General features: G+C 32.9%; 1 protein-coding gene across 7 annotated transcripts in view; it reads right to left on the minus strand.

Moving 5' to 3' along the window:
* LOC141394327 (uncharacterized) overlaps positions 1-21,333 on the minus strand; it is a 387,129-nt gene that overhangs the window by 65,037 nt on the left and 300,759 nt on the right. For all 7 annotated transcript variants that reach the window (XM_073968593.1, XM_073968586.1, XM_073968587.1 and 4 more), the window contains exons 4-7: positions 17,872-19,003; positions 1,699-1,827; positions 1,533-1,638; positions 687-1,474 (exon numbers count right to left, since the gene is read on the minus strand). In XM_073968593.1, the coding sequence (XP_073824694.1) occupies positions 687-1,474; positions 1,533-1,638; positions 1,699-1,827; positions 17,872-19,003 (2,155 nt within the window). The remainder of the gene's footprint in view (positions 1-686; positions 1,475-1,532; positions 1,639-1,698; positions 1,828-17,871; positions 19,004-21,333) is intronic.

A 21,333-nucleotide genomic window follows, 5' to 3' on the forward strand; every position in this document is an offset into this window, starting at 1 on the left:
TTCTGACATTAACACACCACACCCCTAACATGGCGTAGGCGCCCACCCCTTACACATTTCATTATATAAATATATTGACATTTGTAAATGCTTTTTTTATGCAAATTATTTGGATTTATATTAATTATGCGCACATGCACATGCGTATGCCTATCTGCCTTATCACACATGTGAGTGTGGTAATTCGGTTGTCCAACCGTATCTTCCCTGCCAGCAATTGGAAGTGAGTTTCGCACTCCCTCGCCTAAGAGGTCACTCCGGAGACACGCCAAGGAAGATCGTTGGTGAATTACACAAACAATTTCTATAGCCTCATTGTGATCACGTTCTATCGCGTATTGTATTCCGGTATTTTGTATGTATTGACAACATCTCTTTTGAGTTTTAAAAACACAACAAAATTTTGTGAGAAAAGTTTTTTCTTATTACCTACAACCTATAGCAAAACTCAAATATTTTGTAACGACGCTTCGTTACAAGCGAAGTCTTTACAAGTGATATTTGCTTATGTAGTCTATGCCCTATAAAAGATGTCGTTAGAAGCGATTTCTACTGTAATTTGTGAATAAAAACAACGAGATGTTTGTAAACTCTTACGTAAAAAAGAACCGCATTTTAGTAAGTACGGTTAGTATCGGGTCATTATCACATACATAATGTGCTGAAATACTTAAAAAATTACTTACATTGGAATAATATCATTTGGATTTGTGAAGAAGTTTTCCTGTCTATCATAAAATTCGCGTATAATTTGATGAACGTGTGCGTGTTTGTGTTTGTACTTGCGCATAATGGCGTTACGAAGTGATTTATCAGCTATTCGAATGTTTCGAACGGTAAAAAGCATGGGACCCAATAACCAACAAAATTTCGACCATATTCGAAACGCAGCATGCGCATCCAATTGTGTGCTTCTCTGGAAAATATCTACGCAATCGCTCTCTCTTATGCCCCACTGTGATAACGATATCATGAGCATTAAAATCTCTGCGTAATCACTGGAAAATTTCGATTCAATAACTTGCAAGAGCTTATCCAACATTTCTGATATATTTGCGATGGTAACTGAGGTGTGACCGAGCCATGCTAGCCACCATAAGGACTTTGCATGAAACGGCGTCTTGCCTTGCAACATTTTCCATTCGTCAGGCATTTTAATGGCCCCATTGGTGGCATAAAATTCTCCTCCACCCGAACTTAAAATATCTTGCCACTGTCGCGTGCTGAATTGCTTCATTTTGACGAAACATTTGTGCGGAATTCCTGTCTCGCCCAACTTATTTAGAATCGGATTTCTCTCATTGTTGTCCTCTGTTAACGTAAGAATTATCTTGCAGGTGGGAGTGAGTTTTATCGGTAGCCAGTCCATGTTTATCTCACTTATAATATCATCTACCGAATCAATTATTATAACAAATACGTATTTGTTTTCAGATATTATATCTTGTATTACTTTCGAGTAACTACTCAATGTCTGAAAAACAATATGTCGATATTAGAAAATATTTTCACAAATTGATACAAATACTCACGTGTTCCATTCTGATTTGGTGTCCATAAGCCAATGCCGACATTTGATAAGCAATAGAACCAAGCATTGAGACCAAGTCTGATGAGCGAGCTGTCAAATTAGCAAATCTATGAGGATAAGTTAGATTCTGGAAAATTTATCCAATTAAATAGAGGAGCAAATTTTACCTCAATATCAAATTCATTTCCGGTTTCCATCTATGGATGTTTTCAACAATTTTCGAAATGAATACACTTTTTCCGCATCCACTTGGCCCTGAAACTATTAATGGATGTGGCGTGTTGTCTTTTATATACCTGTAAAAGAATATAAAAAAGCGCAATAAAATGGTGCTTAATAGACGATGCTAAACAATATGGTACAAACACATTTAGAGCTTCAGACATTCCTGGCTTAAATATGTATGTTTGTATACAATTTTTGTGGATTTTTGCCATACTCCTAAAAAAAGCTGTTACTGTTTGAGTTTTGGAGAAGTCGTAGAAAAATATAAATTATTACTCAAAAACCCATTTCTGGAGTTATGTCTTTCTTTGAGTAAATGGGCGATATAGATATATTGAATCAGCTCTAACGGTTAATTACTTCGAGACTGGCGTATTTCTTTTTTGACTAAGATTAAGATTTGAAGATAATTGGTTGCTTCCCTCAAAAAAGTAAATTTGAATTTCGTTAATGAATTACTTATTTAAAATACTCTTGTAAATGATTAACAACAATAAATTCCACTTTTTGTACAAGAATCTGGCGAGTAACCAAAAAAGTAAGTTTTCGATTTCTCCCGATTTCAGGTGTTTGTGTCATTTTCGATTTAAATCTGCCTTCATTTTGAATTTAGGTTTCTCAGTGGACAGAAACAATAAGGTGCGAGTTACGTTTAATGATAAGATAAGATATTTTTTAAAACGAATAAACAAATAATTTAAAATTGATGCATAAGCATTTTTATTAAGTCATTCACTTTCTAGAAATTACATTTAAATAATAACTTTGCTAAATTGTATTTTCCTTTGTTTATTAAAATGTATGGCTACTTAGCCAATCAAAAGTCTTTGTTATTATAAATTGCCTATTTCCCAATTAATTACAATTATTCGCTTAATTTTTGGTCTTCACCGTTATGATCATATCTCTAAGCGTAAGAGAATTCCGTGGATGCACCTTTGAGCAGTATGTACATTTGAAGATACTCACAACATTCTATAGAATTATTCGAAATTCCCTCTCCCAGTGATGTGGTTTCAAGGTTTATGTTTTTTCGCTCCATAAAGAATCCAGAAATTGCTGTACCTATTATATGTTGTTTTCTTTTTGAAAGATCGTTTGTTGTTACCGGTGCGAAATATCATTAAGGAATTTTCTGGCTACTCAGACAATAGGTTCCAAGGCCTGGTACGTACGGTTTTTACGTGATCGTATATTTTTCTTGTTGTAATTACATTGCCAGTAAATTATGGTCATAATATTTCTTATTTTTCGCCACCCCGAACCTTAAGCCATATTTCCACTAATTATTTTTTCAATTATTCTTTAATTTGCTATAGTAGTATGTAAGTATGAATATGAAATGTAATTACTAATTTTTTTACGTTATACAATACGAGTTATTGGCCTTAAAGGCTTAAAGTATTGCAAATAAATAAACTGAAACTGAAAACTACAATTTAATAAAATTTAGGGCATATTTGCCAATCAGAATCAACTCTAAATTAAAATGCTTATACATCAATAATTAAAGATGATATAAATACGACAATAAAATTAAGTAAAGTCAGTCTGTATTCTCTAGTGTGTACTCTTAAGTCGGTTTTTAATAAAGTTTTTTTTTAACGTAAATGAAAAAAACAAACTTTTTTAAGAGGTTGTGAATATCATGTATTAAATTGGCGCAGTCGGTAGGAACCTTTTAAAATAAAGGATCTAGTGATACGAGCAGTAAAAAGATAATTGTGCAGTGAATTTTAAAATGTTTTATATGAACAAAAGGACACCACAAAAGATTACAAAAAGTAATTGTGAAGTAAACGAACATAAAAATATAAAAGGACACCACAAAATAATCGAAGCTGAGTTCACAACGATAAAAAAGGAAAACTTTATTTGACAAAAGAAGAATGGAGAATCAGGCTCGGGACATCAGTGCAGCTATAGAAGAGTTAGCCAGAAAAGATGAACAGATCGAGAGATTGCCAAGTGCACACATAGAGTTGCAAGAAAGTACTCAACATTATAACAGTACAAGGGAATCAATTACGAAGGCAATCAACCACATACCAAATTTCACTGGAACCAGCGACATAACCGTCAATTGCTTCTTTTGTAGTATAAAATATCTACTCTCAACAATAAATAATGAGGAACTTAAAAAGGAAGCCGTGAGACTAATTTTTTATAAAACCATTCAAGGACAAGCCAAGGATGCAGTGATAAATATACCAACGTCGGATAACTGGGAACTTATGAAGGAGAGACTTAAGCTACGATACAGACCATAAGTTGAATCTCTCCATATACAGGATGGTATCAAATTTAAAAGTTAATAATGTAAGTGAGATTATTATGGAAATCCAAAATATTAAATATAAGGCGGACGAACTAATAATTTATTTCAGAACTGATCATTGTATAGACTCATCAAATATAGGCAGTCTACTAGTTAACACAATCAAGGAAATGACACAGGGAACACTTTTAGATAAAATTTATGAAGAAACCAACATTAAAGATATTGACAAAAAGACTTTTTGAAGATTCTTGCATTAGAGAAGAATATAGAAAAAATAAATTTAGACAATAATAAAGATGATGAGAAAACTTTAATTCAACCACACGAAGAAATAGATGAAGAAAAAATAGATAATACCATAAATGTTTTAGAAGACAAATTAACATAAGCAACGAATCATTCAGCGGAAACAAATTTGTTAAATCATTTTTTTATAAAGGAGGAAATAGTAAACAAATATAAGACCCAAATAATTCTTACTAATAATAAAACCGAAGAATCTAAAACACTACATGGAAAAAGATTATTTTTATAGCCGAAGCCGATTTTGAAACAATGGGAGAAATATTTAGGAAACATATACATATATAATTGTTCCACAAACATCCCAGACGGGACAAGGGAGACTTCTCTCATATCAATGAGTGCATCCCGATTCATATTAGCTCAATGATATGGGACCTACAGTTTATCGCCGAGTCCGAACGGCGTGTCTTCGACACCACTTGTTGAGAAGTTTTACATGGCTGAAATACTCAGTAAATGTCGCCAACATTACTGAGGGCTATTTTGCCACCGTTGAAAATTTGTTGATGTTGTATGGCCAGGGAATCGAACCAACGACCTTCAGCGTGCAAGGCGGGTGAGCATATCATTGCACCACGGTGGTACCCTAGGAAACATATACCAAAAGGTAATATAGGAATTTATTCAGAACTAGCAGATCATACCCAGCAAAAAAAAGTGATTACGAAGTAATGACTTTATTCAGTAAATTTTGACAGTTGTAACTACTTACAAATTGACCGTAAAAGTCATTATTTTTACATGGGGATGTCATAGGAAGGAAGTACTTCCCTAAATATGCTTTTTAAGTACATATTTAACCACATACCGATAATCGAAAAAACAGCTAAAAACATATGTTCTATTTTTAGAACATTTGAGGTGAAAATATATTCCAATTCAACACCACTTTATTGTTTTTTTTTTTTTTAATTTTTTTGTCTTTCGGTCTTTACTGGCCACTCGTACGAACAGTAAGGGTTGTTTAAACACATCTATTTACATCAACATTTCTTCGTAATTTTGTTTAAAAAAATCCCATGCCGACGGTGAGCTTTGAACACACAACCCTAGGATTTGTAGTCAGACACACTAGCTCTGTGCCATCCTACTCATTACTCAGTAAGTAAGTAGTAAGTAGTTATGTGTAAGCCATTGTATAAGTACTGCTTGATAATGCGGAGTGTAATGAGCACTCATTACTCGGTAATGCATGAAGTAATGACATGTACTTACCAAATTTTTGCTGGGTAATTACAACAAAGTTGAGGAAAAAATAATTGAAATGTTCTCAAATAATAGAAAGCTAGAATTTACAAAATTATTAGAATTAATCCAACTTGTTATTAATCAATGCGAAATATGTAAAATATGATAGAAATCCAATTAAAGCCAAATTTGCTGAAACAGAAGCTCCTTCTACTAAAAATGAAGTTATTCATATTGATACTTATGTTATGAAGGGATTATTATTATTATTCATAGAATGACAGAAACACTATAACTATTATTGAAAAATCAGAAGAACATTTCACAAGAATAGGTAAACCAAAGTAAATAGTATCGGCCAATGAATTTAATTCCATCAGACTTAAAAATCTTTAAGAAATGAAAATATAAATTTGGGCCTCACAAAACCTAGTAATGCGGACATAGAGCGTTTACATAATAAACTAGCAGAAAAATTTAGAATTTTGTATAAACTTAATAAGGACATACCAACAAAACAACTTATTCAGAAAGCGGTTAGAAATTATAATGAAAGATATTCAACTGCAAAATATTTACCTAAAGAAATCCACCAGGAAGAAGTAGATGAAAGTAAAGTAAAAAGAATTTAGAAGAGAATACAGCAAAAGCAATTAATAAACTTAACAAATCTAGAGAAAATTACACTGCAAACAGAGAAGATGGATAAATAAAAAATTATAAGACATAAAAACAACCAATATATAAGTAATCTAGATTAAATAATATTCATCCTTGTAATATCAAATGACCATTAAAATTTGCAGGTCTGAATAATATTGATGATAATGATTCTGACTACAACGACTCAAGCAACAATGACAACGAGGATATTGTAAAGAAAATCGAAATTGTAATGCATGCATGTAACAAACTAGGAAATATAATCTTTATATATAAAACTCAATTGTCGTTTGTTGGTAATTGAATCAGTTGAAAACGGCTAGAGCGATTTGGATAATTTTTTGTGGAAATGTTAGTCATAGTCCAGTTTAGGTTTTTATGCAAAGAAAAATTGGCCACGCCCACTTCTCCGCCCACTTTTATAAATATATTATATCTACGGAACTACTCAATAGATTTTCCTGAAATTTGCAGGGAACGTAAAGTGATGGCCCCCGGTTGAAATAGGCTAAATATTTGGTTGAATTTCGGATCGGGCGGGGTACCTCTCCTATGCCCTATTTTTGTAAAAATGCAATATTTGCAACAATTACAAATGTATCGCCTTGAAAATTAATATCCGAGTCAATGGCGATTGTGTCTCCGACCTTACGTGCTTATTTGGGGCATTAAGACTGGACAACGCCCACTTTTTTAAATATGTTATATCTACGAAACTACTAAATCGATTTTCCTGAAACTTTCAGCGAATGTACAGGGTTTGTCCCCGATAAAAATAGGCTACATAGTTTTTGACTTTCGGATCGGGCGGGTACCTCCCCTATGCCCTATTTTTGTAAAAATGCAATATTTGCAACAAATACGAATGTATCGGTTTGGGAATTTATTTGCGAGTCAATGGTGATTGTGTCTCCAACCTTACGTACTTATTTTGTGACTTAAGATCCGACCACGCTCACTTTCTAATTAGGTTATATCTACAGGGGATTTTCAAGAAAATCGCGATTTGTCTAAACTTTTAAATCTTTATAAATAAGAATCAAATATCGTTCGTTGGTAATGGCATCAGTTGAGAACGGCTGGACAGATTTTCGACCTGGGTTTTTATGCAAAGAAAATTTGACCATGCCCACTTTTACGCCCAAATTTTTCAATTTTCTATTTTTATCATTTAAAAAAACTACTGAACCTATTTTCCTGAAATTGCCAGGGAATGTACAGAGATGGTCCCCGCTTAAAATAGGCTACAAATTCAGTTGAATTTCGGAAAGGGCGGGGAACTTCCCCTATACCATACTTTTTTAAAAGTGTTATATTTACAATAATTACGAATGTATCTATTTGGAAGTTAATTTGCGAGACAATTGTGGTTGTGTCTCCGACCTTACCTACTTTTTTAGGAACCACAGACTTGACCATACCCACTTTTTAAAATATGTTACATCTACAAAACTACTGAACCGATATTCGTGAAAATGTCAGGGAATGTACAGGCATATTTTCTTGAATTTTGAAGAGGGCATATTTAAAAAAACGCCTTACCTTTATGAATAAGAATCAAATGCTATCATAACCCAACTTAGGTTTTTTATAAAGAAAAGTTTACCACGCCCCCGAAAACAGGTTACATATTTTATTGAATTCCAGAGGGGGCGGGGTACCTCCCCTATGCGATATTTAAAAAAAAAACGTTATATTTGCAAAAATTATGTACGTATCGGAATAAAAATTTACGGATTAATCTACAATCTAGGTACTTCTTTGGGGCCTATAGGCCCGACCAAGCCTGTTTTTTTTAGTATGTCAACTCCAATACAACTGAAGGGATTTCCATAAAATTTGCAGCAAAAGCTCAATGTTTGCCGTTGTTATGTGAGGTACCTTCCCCATGCCTTTCTGTTAACGCTATATGTATAAGCCAAACTTATGATTATATCGGTTTCAGCATACATTTTGGTAGGCAATGAAGTTGTGTGCACCCTTTGACCGGACCAGGCCCACTATTTTTAATATGTTATATTTTGAAAACTGATGACCACGCCCACTCTTTTCAAAACATTATCTTTCCAAAACTACTGAACCTAATTTTCAGAGAATATTTAGGAATGTCCCGTGGTCCAAAAAGCTATATATTTGTAGACGAATTTCGGGCCTATTATTTTATAATCGGTGTATTTGTTAAACTTATGAGTGCATCAGGTTGCAAATTAGTTTTCGAGACAACGGTGGTTGTCCCCCGATCATGAAAAACTATATATTTACAAATGTACTTAAATGGTGAGGTTCAAAGGTCCATCAGCCATGAAAAGCTAAAACATATAGGTATATCATTTTTTTTACTTTTATTATTAGATCGCTTTAGGATAAAGACAGTGACATGGACGATAATAAATCCTAAAAGGCAAAAATTGGGGAAAAATCCGACAAAGTAAAATCCTTCTCGGTTTGACAATGGACCGAAGAAGTGAGGTAGAAAATACCTACTTTTGAATTAAAACTCATTACGACGGGCCAGCAACGCGGACCGGGGTCTGCTAGTTTTATCATAAATTACAAATAAGGAAATATTACAATTAGAACTAATAGATATAAAGCGTAAACTAATGGCATTAATTCCTAAGCCAATAAGGACTAGACGAGGACTAATAACTGGAGTAGGAAAATTATCGAAGTGGTTATTTGGCACTATGGATGACGAAGACAGACAGACTATATAGAACAAATTATTCGATATTAGGTCTGTCCTTGTACTTACTAAATGTTGCTGAAACACATTTTTCAGTAACTTTTTCTTTATACAACTGTCAGTTTTAGAAACATTAGTAATAATTATTACAAATTATCGAGTACGCAGACAGACATATTAATGAAAGTAGGAAAAACAATAACCAACAATTAATTATCAATGACTCTTTTAATATGACTATAAACCATTTGAAAACAGTAAGAAAAAATGACCGTATACTCATTGAAACAGAATTAAATTCGTTAAACAAATTTATAAATGAAGAAAATGAAAAAACAGCTTATTTAAAACAGTTATCGAATATTCAACTAATAAAAAATAAATTGGAACAAATTCAAGACAATATTATATCTTCAAAATATGGTTTAGTACATCCAAGTATTCTGACAACCAATGAAATAACGAAATAAGAAATTGATTACCATAAAAGCAGGGACAGCATATTTTAATCATACTTATCTGGTTTTCGGACTGAGAATACCCAAAGAATTTGTTGAAATTGAATTAAGGACGATTGTACCACTAACTAATTATAATAGCTACGAAATAGATTATAACATGGAACAAATTATTGATTATGAAAACAAAACATATGGTAATATTCAAAAAAGTTTTTTAATCGTTGAAGTTGAGGTTCACTATTTAATAACTCGCGAACTGTTAATATATTTTATAAAATATGAATATATTTATATTAATTGAAGTGTTTTAGCCACGATCTCATAATATGGACCATAACAAATAATTTTCGTGGAAGCTGCGTTGGTGGTAATATTAAAAAATGGGTAAAAATGTGTTGAAGTTTACAAGTTTTTTTGTGTTCTTTCTTGATTTCTGGTCAAACCACGGAAAATTCACACATAAGCTCAAAGAAAGAATTGAAAAATACCCCTTGGGCAACATGGTTCTAATGTATGACATTTCGATATATACACTGCATCCCCCTAAAATCGATGCTGACATTTTGAAGTTTTGAAAACTGGGTTTTTCGAATTTTTCTTATAATTAGAGGGTGCAACTAGATAATAATCCAAACTAGTTTATATGATTGTAGAACTCGCGATTCCACGTCGTTCGATGTATATCTCATGAGTGTGCTCCGCACAGCTTCCTAGTAATAGGAGTCCAAAGGCGAAAATTTGGTGCGTAAATTTTCTGAAAAAACCTATTTTTTGGCTTTAAAATTTACAACTGTCGTACAGGTACCCCTGAACCCCGCGTGATTTTAGTGTTTTTACGTGCCGGATCTAATGAGCTCTTCCGCGGTCGAATCCATCCACTAAAACGCCGGATATAGATACCTTCAACGTAGGAAAATCTGCAAAAATATATTTTGACAATTCCGCGAATTGAACCGCGATTTTCTTTGATTATTTTTGCATAAATTTAATCCTTTATACGCGATTATAATATTTGCCCAAAATTACAAAGATTCAGGAGTAATATCCCTATTTATCCCAAAATAGAATGCAGTGGCACATCCGCAGTTCTTGACGAATCTGTCTAAAATAATTTATATTGACGTATTTTTAATAGGGGGCCATTGAAATCGGATGCACCTTATAATCATATGCATATCGCGTAATTTTTGCCCACTTGAAGGTTTTTTGAATAGTAAGATGCAACTGATGGCACACTTCGGCCGCTGAATGAAACATGGGAAAATCCATGCATATTGATAGACATGGACTCCCTGTATCCGAAAAGCACATGCACCTCAACCGATTTAAACCAATTCGCGAATTATTCGGTTTTTAACTTCTATGTTTTTTCTTTGATTGTAATTTCAATATTACTCTCTACTTCATATTTCTATTGCTTATCACAGAAGGCAAATATACTTTCACGATGACTAATTACTTTTCTCGTAGAAGTTTAAGCAAAATACTTCAGGATTTGGATCGAAATTTAGCGAAATAATAGAATAACTCCCAACATTTATTTTTCAAATTTTTCGTATTTAACCAAAAATATATTTTTGAAATAATTTCCAACAAATAGTTTCCGTTCTTTGTTGTTGCTGTAATACGCAAGTTATAAACGCGATCTTTATAATTTTGGTCTCACATTTTTCTACGCGTTGTCTAGATTCTGTACGTATTTTAAAATTAGCACTCATTACTCGGTAGTGCATGAGGTAAAATTTTTGCTGGGTAATTACAACAAAGTTGAGGAAAAAATAATTGATATGTTCTCAAATAATAGAAAGCTAGAATTTACAAAATGCTCTCATCGTGCACAAGATATTGAAACAGAAATTGAAGCTGTAAAACAAATTTCTTTATACCATATAAGGGAAAACATGCATTCATGAATAATAGAAACATACAATAACATCAAAAATAAAATATACTATCCAAAATTATTAGAATTAATCCAACTTGTTTATTAATTATGGATTAATCGAGCTAACATGGCCTAAGGAGTTTTGTATTGAAAAATGAATTCTAGCGTTATACCACAACACACATTCAACCAATTACCCTACGGACCGTTTCGCTTGGTGGTTGCCAAAGCTCGTCAGGGGTATTTTGAATGTTAATTAATGGCTAGAAGACAAAGGCTGATTTTGATAACTTCTATTTATACACACATTTTTACAAATTTGTAAATATGAAGTATTTTTCTTTTATCAAGTCACCCTAGTGTCTTGTCTAGAAATCAATTTCTCAATACATACACATGTACAATCGAAGGGGGTTTTCCTTCATGAATTACAATGCCTACTTTTTCAGTAGTTAGATTGGATGTGGCCTAGAGCGCTAGGACCTCGACAACATTGTCTATTTGTTGGAGAGGACCCAGGTTCAAACCTCAGCCGGGGCAGCCGGGCTCTGCTGTGAATTTTTATTTATATATTTATTATTGTCTTTTTAGGACGAAGGCCAATTATTTATGAAAGTTTATTAATTATGGATTAATCGAGCTAACATGGCCTAAGGAGTTTTGTATTGAAAAATGAATTCTTGCGTTATACCACAACACACATTCAACCAATTACCCTACGGACCGTTTCGCTTGGTGGTTGCCAAAGCTCGTCAGGGGTATTTTGAATGTTAATTAATGGCTAGAAGACAAAGGCTGATTTTGATAACTTCTATTTATACACACATTTTTACAAATTTGTAAATATGAAGTATTTTTCTTTTATCAAGTCACCCTAGTGTCTTGTCTAGAAATCAATTTCTCAATACATACACATGTACAATCGAAGGGGGTTTTCCTTCATGAATTACAATGCCTACTTTTTCAGTAGTTAGATTGGCTGTGGCCTAGAGCGCTAGGACCTCGACAACATTGTCTATTTGTTGGAGAGGACCCAGGTTCAAACCTCAGCCGGGGCAGCCGGGCTCTGCTGTGAATTTTTATTTATTTATTATTGTCTTTTTAGGACGAAGGCCAATTATTTATGAAAGTTTATTAATTATGGATTAATCGAGCTAACATGGCCTAAGGAGTTTTGTATTGAAAAATGAATTCTAGCGTTATACCACAACACACATTCAACCAATTACTCTACGGACCGTTTTGCTTGGTGGTTGCCAAAGCTCGTCAGGGGTATTTTGAATGTTAATTAATGGCTAGAAGACAAAGGCTGATTTTGATAACTTCTATTTATACACACATTTTTACAAATTCCTTCATGAATTACAATGCCTACTTTTCAGTAGTTAGATTGGCTGTGGCCTAGAGCGCTAGGACCTCGACAACATTGTCTATTTGTTGGAGAGGACCCAGGTTCAAACCTCAGCCGGTGCAGCCGGGCTCTGCTGTGAATTTTTATTTATTTATTAACTTGTTATTAATCAATGCGAAATATGTAAAATGTGATAGAAATCCAATTAAAGCCAAATTTGCTTAAACAGAAGCTCCTTCTACTAAAAATGAAGTTATTCATATTGATACTTATGTTATGAAGGGATTATTATTATTATTCATAGAACTACAGAAACACTATAACTTTTATTGAAAAATCAGAAGAACATTTCACAAGAATAGGTATCGGCCAATGAATTTAATTCCATCAGACTTAAAGATTTTTACAAAATGAAAATATAAATTTGGGCCTCACAAAACCTAGTAATGCGGACATAGAACGTTTACATAATAAACTAGCAGAAAAATTTAGAATTTTGTATAAACTTAATAAGGACATACCAACAAAACAACTTATTCAGAAAGCGGTTAGAAATTATAATGAAAGATATCATTCAACTGCAAAATATTTACCTAAAGAAATCCACCAGGAAGAAGTAGATGAAAGTAAAGTCAAAAAGAATTTAGAAGAGAATACAGCAAAAGCAATTAATAAACTTAACAAATCTAGAGAAAATTACACTGCAATCAGAGAAGAAGGATAAATAAAAAATTATAAGACATAAAAACAACCAATATATAAGAAATCTAGAATAAATAATATTCATCCTTGTAATATCAAACGACCATTAAAATTTGCAGGTCTGAATAATATTGATGATAATGATTCTGACAACAACGACTCAAGCAACAATGACAACGAGGATATTGTAAAGAAAATCGAAATTGTAATGCATGCATGTAACAAACTAGGAAATATAATTTTTATCATAAATTACAAATAAGGAAATATTACAATTAGAACTAATAGATATAAAGCGTAAACTAATGGCATTAATTCCTAAGCCAATAAGGACTAGACGAGGACTAATAACTGGAGTAGGAAAATTATCGAAGTGGTTATTTGGCACTATGGATGACAAAGACAGACAGACAGACTATACAGAACAAATTATTCAATATTAGGTCTGTCCTTGTACTTATGTTGCTGAAACACATTTTTCAGTAACTTTTTCTTTATACAACTGTCAGTTTTAGAAACATTAGTAATAATTATTACAAATTATCGAGTACGCAGACAGACATATTAATGAAAGTAGGAAAAACAATAACCAACAATTAATTATCAATGACTCTTTTAATATGACTATAAACCATTTGAAAACAGTAAGAAAAAATGACCGTATACTCATTGAAACAGAATTAAATTCGTTAAACAAATATAAATGAAGAAAATGAAAAAACAGCTTATTTAAAACAGTTATCGAATATTCAACTAATAAAAAATAAATTGGAACAAATTCAAGACAATATTATATCTTCAAAATATGGTTTAGTACATCCAAGTATTCTGACAACCAATGAAATAACGAAATAAGAAATTGATTACCATAAAAGCAGGGACAGCATATTTTAATCATACTTATCTGTTTTTCGGACTGAGAATATCCAAAGAATTTGTTGAAATTGAATTAAGGACGATTGTACCACTAACTAATTATAATAGCTACGAAATAGATTATAACATGGAACAAATTATTGATTATGAAAACAAAACATATGCATTTGAAGAAAACAAAAATATTGAAGATTTAAAATTAAGTAAACATTGCATAGTAAAAAACAATTGTAAAATGACTGTCAATAAAGATTTAGAAACCATTCAATTAGACATACAAAGATACAATATTTCTTAAAAACTCGAAACATTTTTATATAAATAATACTTGCAAATCAAATAACACTATATTACAGGGAAACTTCCTGATAAATTGTATTAATTGTTCATTAAGAATTAAAGACGACTATTTTGCAAATTATAAAGAATATCAAAGAGAAATACCTATAAAAGAGTATAATACGAGTACATTTAAAAATTTTAGTCATCAAATATCATTTGAAAAAATTATAGAAGAACATGAAAACAATGTAAAAAACATAAACAAATTAAAATACCACTGTAAATTTACATATGGATGTAATATTATAATTCTATTGATTATTGTCACAATAATTTTTGTCATACTAATAAAACATAAAAGTATAAAACTTAAATTGAATAATAGAATTCAGGAGAATTTTTTAAAGGGTGGGGTAGCTACGTATAATGACCCCATAGATATTTTTTTAAACAAATAATTCTAAAGTTGATGCATAAGTATTTTTAGTAGGTCATTCACTTTCTAGAAATTACTTTTAAATAATAACTTTGCTAAATTGTATTTTTCTTTGTTTATTAAAATGTATGGCTATTTAGCCAATCAAAAGTCTTTCTTATTATAAATTGCAAATTTTGCAATTTATTGTAAACGTAAGAATAGTTAATTAAAATTTAGGGCATTTTAGCCAATCAAAATGCATTCTGTTTACAAATTGCCTATTTCGCAATTAATTACAATTTAATAAAATTTGCCAATCAGAATCAACTCTAAATTAAAATGCTTATACATCAATAATTAAAAATTATATAAATACAATAATAAAATTAAGTGAAGTCAGTCTGTATTCTCTAGTGTGTGCTCTTGAGTCGGTTTGTAATAAAGTAATTCTTTTAAACGGAAATAAAAAAATAAAAAAAAACTTTTTGAAGAAGTTGTGAATATCGTGAATTAAATTTGCGCAACTAAAGAACAAGGTTCATGACTGTATTCACAGTGCGGTAAATCCATGACTCCGATTTTTTTTTGTTTTTTTCGAACGTTCCCACGCCTTTCTTTCCCACCCCTGCCGACCGTGGGGGCGACCTCCCATTTCGTAGGGATCGCGTACACACCATGATCCGCACCATGATGGGATATAGGAAGGAAATTCGAAAACCAGCTACAGAATCTACTTCATCAGCCAGTTTTGTAAATCATACAACTACAAATTATTTAAAAATAAGATTATATTAGATTTTATAACTTCCAAACTCGTGCAAAAGTCTACATTATAGTACATGGAATTAAAATCAATACACATTTTGCTAAGGGGTTCACCCATAGAATAATTGGTACGGTGAAAATCTATATATAAGAATTGATAATATCTAGTAGATCTAAAAGGAACATTTATTCTAATAGACGATATTAAGAAATCACACGGCACACTACCATTCAATATTTTTAACACAAACATAGTATTTAACATAATGCGTCTACTTTTTAATGTAGGCAGTCGAATTAATTTTAACCTGCTAGAGTATGAAGGCAGTTCAAAATTACTACTCCAATGTAATCCCCTCAATGCAAAAAGTAGAAATTGTTTTTGCACTGATTCGATTTTATCAGAGTAAGAAGCATATTGCGGATCCCATATGACAGACCCGTATTCTAATATAGGTCTGACAAGGGAAGTGAATAATTGCTTTGTTATATATGGATCAGAAAATTCTTTGGCCCATCTTTTTATAAATCCTAAGACACCATAGGCTTTATTTACCATAGAAATTACATGATTATTAAAATTTAATTTTTGATCCATTAAAATGCCAAGATCAACAAACGATTCTACAGATGATAAAACAAAATCATTAATAATGAATTGCTTTATTAAAGAAGATGATCTGGAAAAACACATATGTTTACATTTATTCAAATTTAAATCCATACAATTTACCTTACACCACTGAAAAAGGTTATTTAAATCATTTTGAAGTAAATCAGCTTGCTTCACAGAATTATGGGTAATGAAGAACTTAACACCATCGGCATACATTAGCAATTTTGAGTGCATTATTGAACTTAGTAAATCGTTTATGAGCAAAAGAAAGAGAACCGGCCCAAGGTGACTTCCCTGAGGAACACCCGACGGAACTATAATCGATGTTGATCGACATCCGTCAAACTGAACTACTTGCGATCTATTGTGCAAGTAAGATGCTATCCACTTGACTAAGTTTTCATTGAATCCTATACAATATAATTTATATAGCAAAAGCTTGTGGTTGACTCTGTCAAAAGCTTTGCTAAAATCTGTATAGATTGTATTAGTTTGGTAACGTCGAACAAATCCTTTTATTACAATAGATGTAAATTGAATAAGATTTGTTATTGTTGAGAGACCACTACGAAAACCATGCTGATAAGGACTTAGCATGGGTTGGATTTTGTTGGAAATTACTTCCGTGACTACTTTTTCAAACAATTTAGGAATAGCGCTTAATTTTGCAATTCCTCTATAATTCGAAGCATTTGATAGACTGACAGATTTATGTAAAGGTATAATATAAGATGATTTCCATAAAGCAGGAAAGTGACCAAATTTAAGGGAATAATTAAATAATTGTGTTAACGGATTTGATAATGTAGACGAACAGAACTTAAGAATTATACTGGAAATCCCATCAGGGCCTGGACTTTTAATTGACTTTAAAGCTCGTAGACTTCTGGAAACGTCTTGAGTTTTTAAATATGGCATACAAATTTGGTCTATCTTATCTATCTTGTAAGGATATGTATCTTTAAATTGATAAACTGCATTTGAATATGTTGTAGCGAAAAAATTTTTAAAACCTTCAGCGATATCATAATGGTCTTTGGTCAGACTGCAAGGGTTTGCCATTTATTGCAGAAACAGCTCCTGAAGCAGCAACAGTTGTAGGAAGCTGTGGCTCCTGAATACTCTGAGAAGGCTGTGAAGCATTTTTCAGGGCTACGCTACCATTACTCATTGATTCAAGAGGCACAACCTCAACAACCGAACCTTTGCCAACCTCCAAAGCCGGCTGTGCCGCAATACCAGCATATGACTGATCACACACAGCCTCAATTTTGTCCGGTGTTGAAACCGATTGTGATCTAGTATTCCCAGCAGGTAAGAGCGCTTTTCGAATATGCACAGATATAAAGATATGGTCAGATATGACACGTTTTTAATGTCAATGCATATAGAAGTCATTAAATAGTGCGATGTATAACGGCATAAAAATTGGCGTGAGAACTTAAAACTGATTATTTGATCTAATACTATCACCTTCACTAAAATGTTCTCTCCCCCGACTAGTAAGGGGCTTGGGACGACGTTACAAAACAGTTCCTACCTAAATATTCAACCACGATAACTTCTAATTAAAATGCTACCAATAAATTAACTATTGATGTTGCACCGAGTTAGAATATATTTTTTACAACTTACCGTTTTATATCATTCATTATATCGAAATTCGGAGAATTTTGAGCAAGAATCTTGGAATATTGACCTATTACTTCGATTTCTTCCAAGAGGACGTGATCTACACCATTAGTGTTTCTTGGCAAAATGTTCTTTGCTGCGTATTCATCGAATATGCATTCAATGGCTTTTTCCACTAAGCTCTCAATAACGGCACCCAATTCATCATCCTGAATGCCCATTGTCGGAGGAATGCGTATCAAATTTTTCTCTGACAGGTGTGCCCTTAATTCCGCATACAACTTGGTTATTCTTCTATGTACTTCCTTGTCATAAACCGATGTAGTTTCTGTTGGATTCAAAAAAGGAGTCGATCCCGTCTGTATCCATATGCAACGTTTTGCGAGTTCTTGGCTCATAAGAACTGTGTTATTTATTTCTTGTTCCACCACTGTGGTTGACATATAAGAATCCTTAAGATCGTCAGAAAACAAGCATAGAAGTGTTTCAAAAAGTTTGATCAGTTCTGTTTCTTGTTCCGCTATTGAATTCTTGCAGAGCTCAGTATTTAATCGGTGGCACATTGGCTGGTAGCAATTATCAATGATATACCATTTTTCTAAAAGTGATTTTTCATCTTCATTGGCGACGGTTAAAACTTGGGTAAAATCTTGACTCTCTATAGTTAGTGGCAGCATTGACATTCCCAATGAAGATCCCAGAAACAGAATAGGAATAATGAAGGCTGTTGATGAGTGTCTCGTGATTTCTGAAAGACAATTGGCTGCTTCCTCATGACCACCCTGAGCCTCCAGGGGACTGTGCGCCCATCGGCTTGTCGGCATCAATATTGAACTGTTAGATTTGTCGACAGCATCGGTATTGTGCACATCCGATATTAGAAATTCGAATCCCTTCAGATGACATTTTTTTGTTAGCTGTTTCTGTAAACTGTAGATTATGCACATGTATTTTTTGTATTCTGGGCTATTATCAGATAATATGTATAAAACAATTTTTTTGTTTCTTTCAATATTTCTACCCAAAACGGGTCTTCCCTGGAGTATTGACAAATACGTAGGGATTGCGTGTTTCTCCTCTGACCCATCGGATGACTGTTTATTTGTATCGGTTTTTGATGTTGTTGTAGCAATTCCTGTAAACAAAAATAAAACGGCTTATTACAATTAATAGTTGTGTCCGCCCATGATACAATAAGAAGGTAGCAGCAACTCCGTTTTTGGTAACATAAGATGTCAACATTTGACATAAATTCAATGCAATTGACACATTATGTTACCATCAGCTGGGCTGATAATGCTACCTTCTTATTGTATCATGTGTCCGCCTATTTTTCTAGCAAGATTTACCCCATGATTACACATGTAATTAACAAGCAAGCAGTTGTGTATACATATTACAGTCGAAATTTAAAATTTTTTTCGAAGTGACACTTGCATGTGTTACTGCCATTGCATTGAATACTGCCAAGGAAACTTTGTCTCTGTTTTGCAAGATCCAGTAAAAACTAGCATGTATTTAGCTGATTTGCCAAAACATCGCTAGCAATCAATATCAATACGAAAAGATTCCAAATTATACTGTGTGTCATTTTGTGATCCATGGAATATTAACCATGACCAGGCCAAAAAAGAGAAGGCACGTGTCTCGTCGTTTTTCCTTATCTCATCAACTATCGCGATTATTTGCCACGAGACGTATTTTTTTGTGTCTTCCAATAAAATACATTATAAAATTGAAAAAAAAAAAACATATTCTGAAGTTTTAACAATATCAATATGAACGACCCAATTCCCGTGAAGGAATGGACTCCATCGGAAAATGTGCCACCTGATAAATCTGTGGATACAAGAAAATCAAAGAGAATAAATACCAAATCGCTATCAGACTCTTCTAAAGAGGATTCAATGGATAATTCCGAAAATTTCCCTAAGAATTTTAGTACTAAATCACGGGCTAATAATAAAACTATTGATGAAAGAAGATTCTGTGACGACGCTTGTCAAAATGAATTTTCGACGATGTGCCATAATGAAAACGTAACTAACACAAGTTCTGTGCTGGCGATTACGAATACCAATGAATGTAGCCAATCTCAAACCAAACGGCCGAGAATGTGTGAATCCACCGAAAAATTATTAGCTTCAAACCCAGATTCTCAAAACCGTTTTGCTCTACTAGATGATATCGATATCCTCTTGGAACCATCTATTCCAAGGGCTCAGCAATCTCAACCCCTTGCAGAAATCAATACAAATACAGAAACTTTCAACGCTCCTAGACATGAAATCTCTTCCAAAACGGTAAATAGTCTTAAAGGTTTTTGCCCCCCGATTTTTCTATTTAATGTTAATATGACAGATCTAATTCAAACATTGAAATCAAAAAATGTAATTTTTAAGGTTATAAATAAGGGACAGAAGAAGAGCAAATTATATCTTAAAGAGCCATCAGTTCACTCAGAAATGATTAATCTGTTAAAATCTAAGGAGATTCCAGCATACACGTATACCCCTAAAGATCTAAAGCGTACTAGATTAGTTTTAAGAGGACTTTATCATAGAACATCCTTAAGTGATATTAAAGTTGATATTGATTTTTTGGTTCCCAATACAGTGGATACTGTAACAAAGTTTTCAACAGAATTTTCTAAGAAAAATAATATTGATACTGGGTTATTTCTAGTCACACTCTTACCAGGTAAAACGGTTAATGAACTTAGGGCTCAGCGATATGTTTGTGAACAAAGGATATATTGGGAGACCCCGAAGTCGAATTTGAAGGTAGTCCAATGCTATCGTTGCCAACAGTGGGGTCATATTTCTAAAAATTGCAGTAGAACGTACACTTGCGTTAAATGTGATCAGAAACACGCCCCTCGCGAATGCCAATTTGTGTCAAATGAAGAAAATAAGCCATTTTGCGCAAATTGCAAACAGCATGGACATCCTTCAAATTATAGGGGTTGCCCAGCATATAAAGAATATTTAAAAAAGAAGGAGGACCTTAAGGCAGCTGCGATAGAGAAAAAACTGATAGCTTCTAACAATGTATCAAAGGCAATGAATAGATATAATGTTGTTGATCCAAGTAGAACATTTGCCAACTGTTTTGCAGAGTCTAGTGAAATAAGGCGTAAGCCAGTTTTAATAGAGGAGTTTTTAAAAATTGCTAAAAACATTTGCCAGCCTGAAGTAATCACCTTAGAAGAAAGGATAGAAAAATTTATTAGGAATTACAGAAATCTTACAAAGGAGCAGGCAAAGACCCAATGTTTAGAGCTCCTGGAAGAAATAAAAAGTCAGTATGGGTCGTAATTTCATTAATTTTCTCTCATTTAATGTAAGGTCACTCATAGAGGTGAGCCGTAGAATAGAATTTTCTAGTATATTAAATGCAAACAACGTAGATTTTGGTTTCATTCAAGAAACACATTTAAGAGATTCTCATAGAATTACTTTAGAA

Source organism: Musca autumnalis, unplaced genomic scaffold (genome assembly GCF_047663935.1).
Source record: "Musca autumnalis isolate F117 unplaced genomic scaffold, ASM4766393v1 scaffold_2, whole genome shotgun sequence".
Classification (NCBI taxonomy): domain Eukaryota; kingdom Metazoa; phylum Arthropoda; class Insecta; order Diptera; family Muscidae; genus Musca; species Musca autumnalis.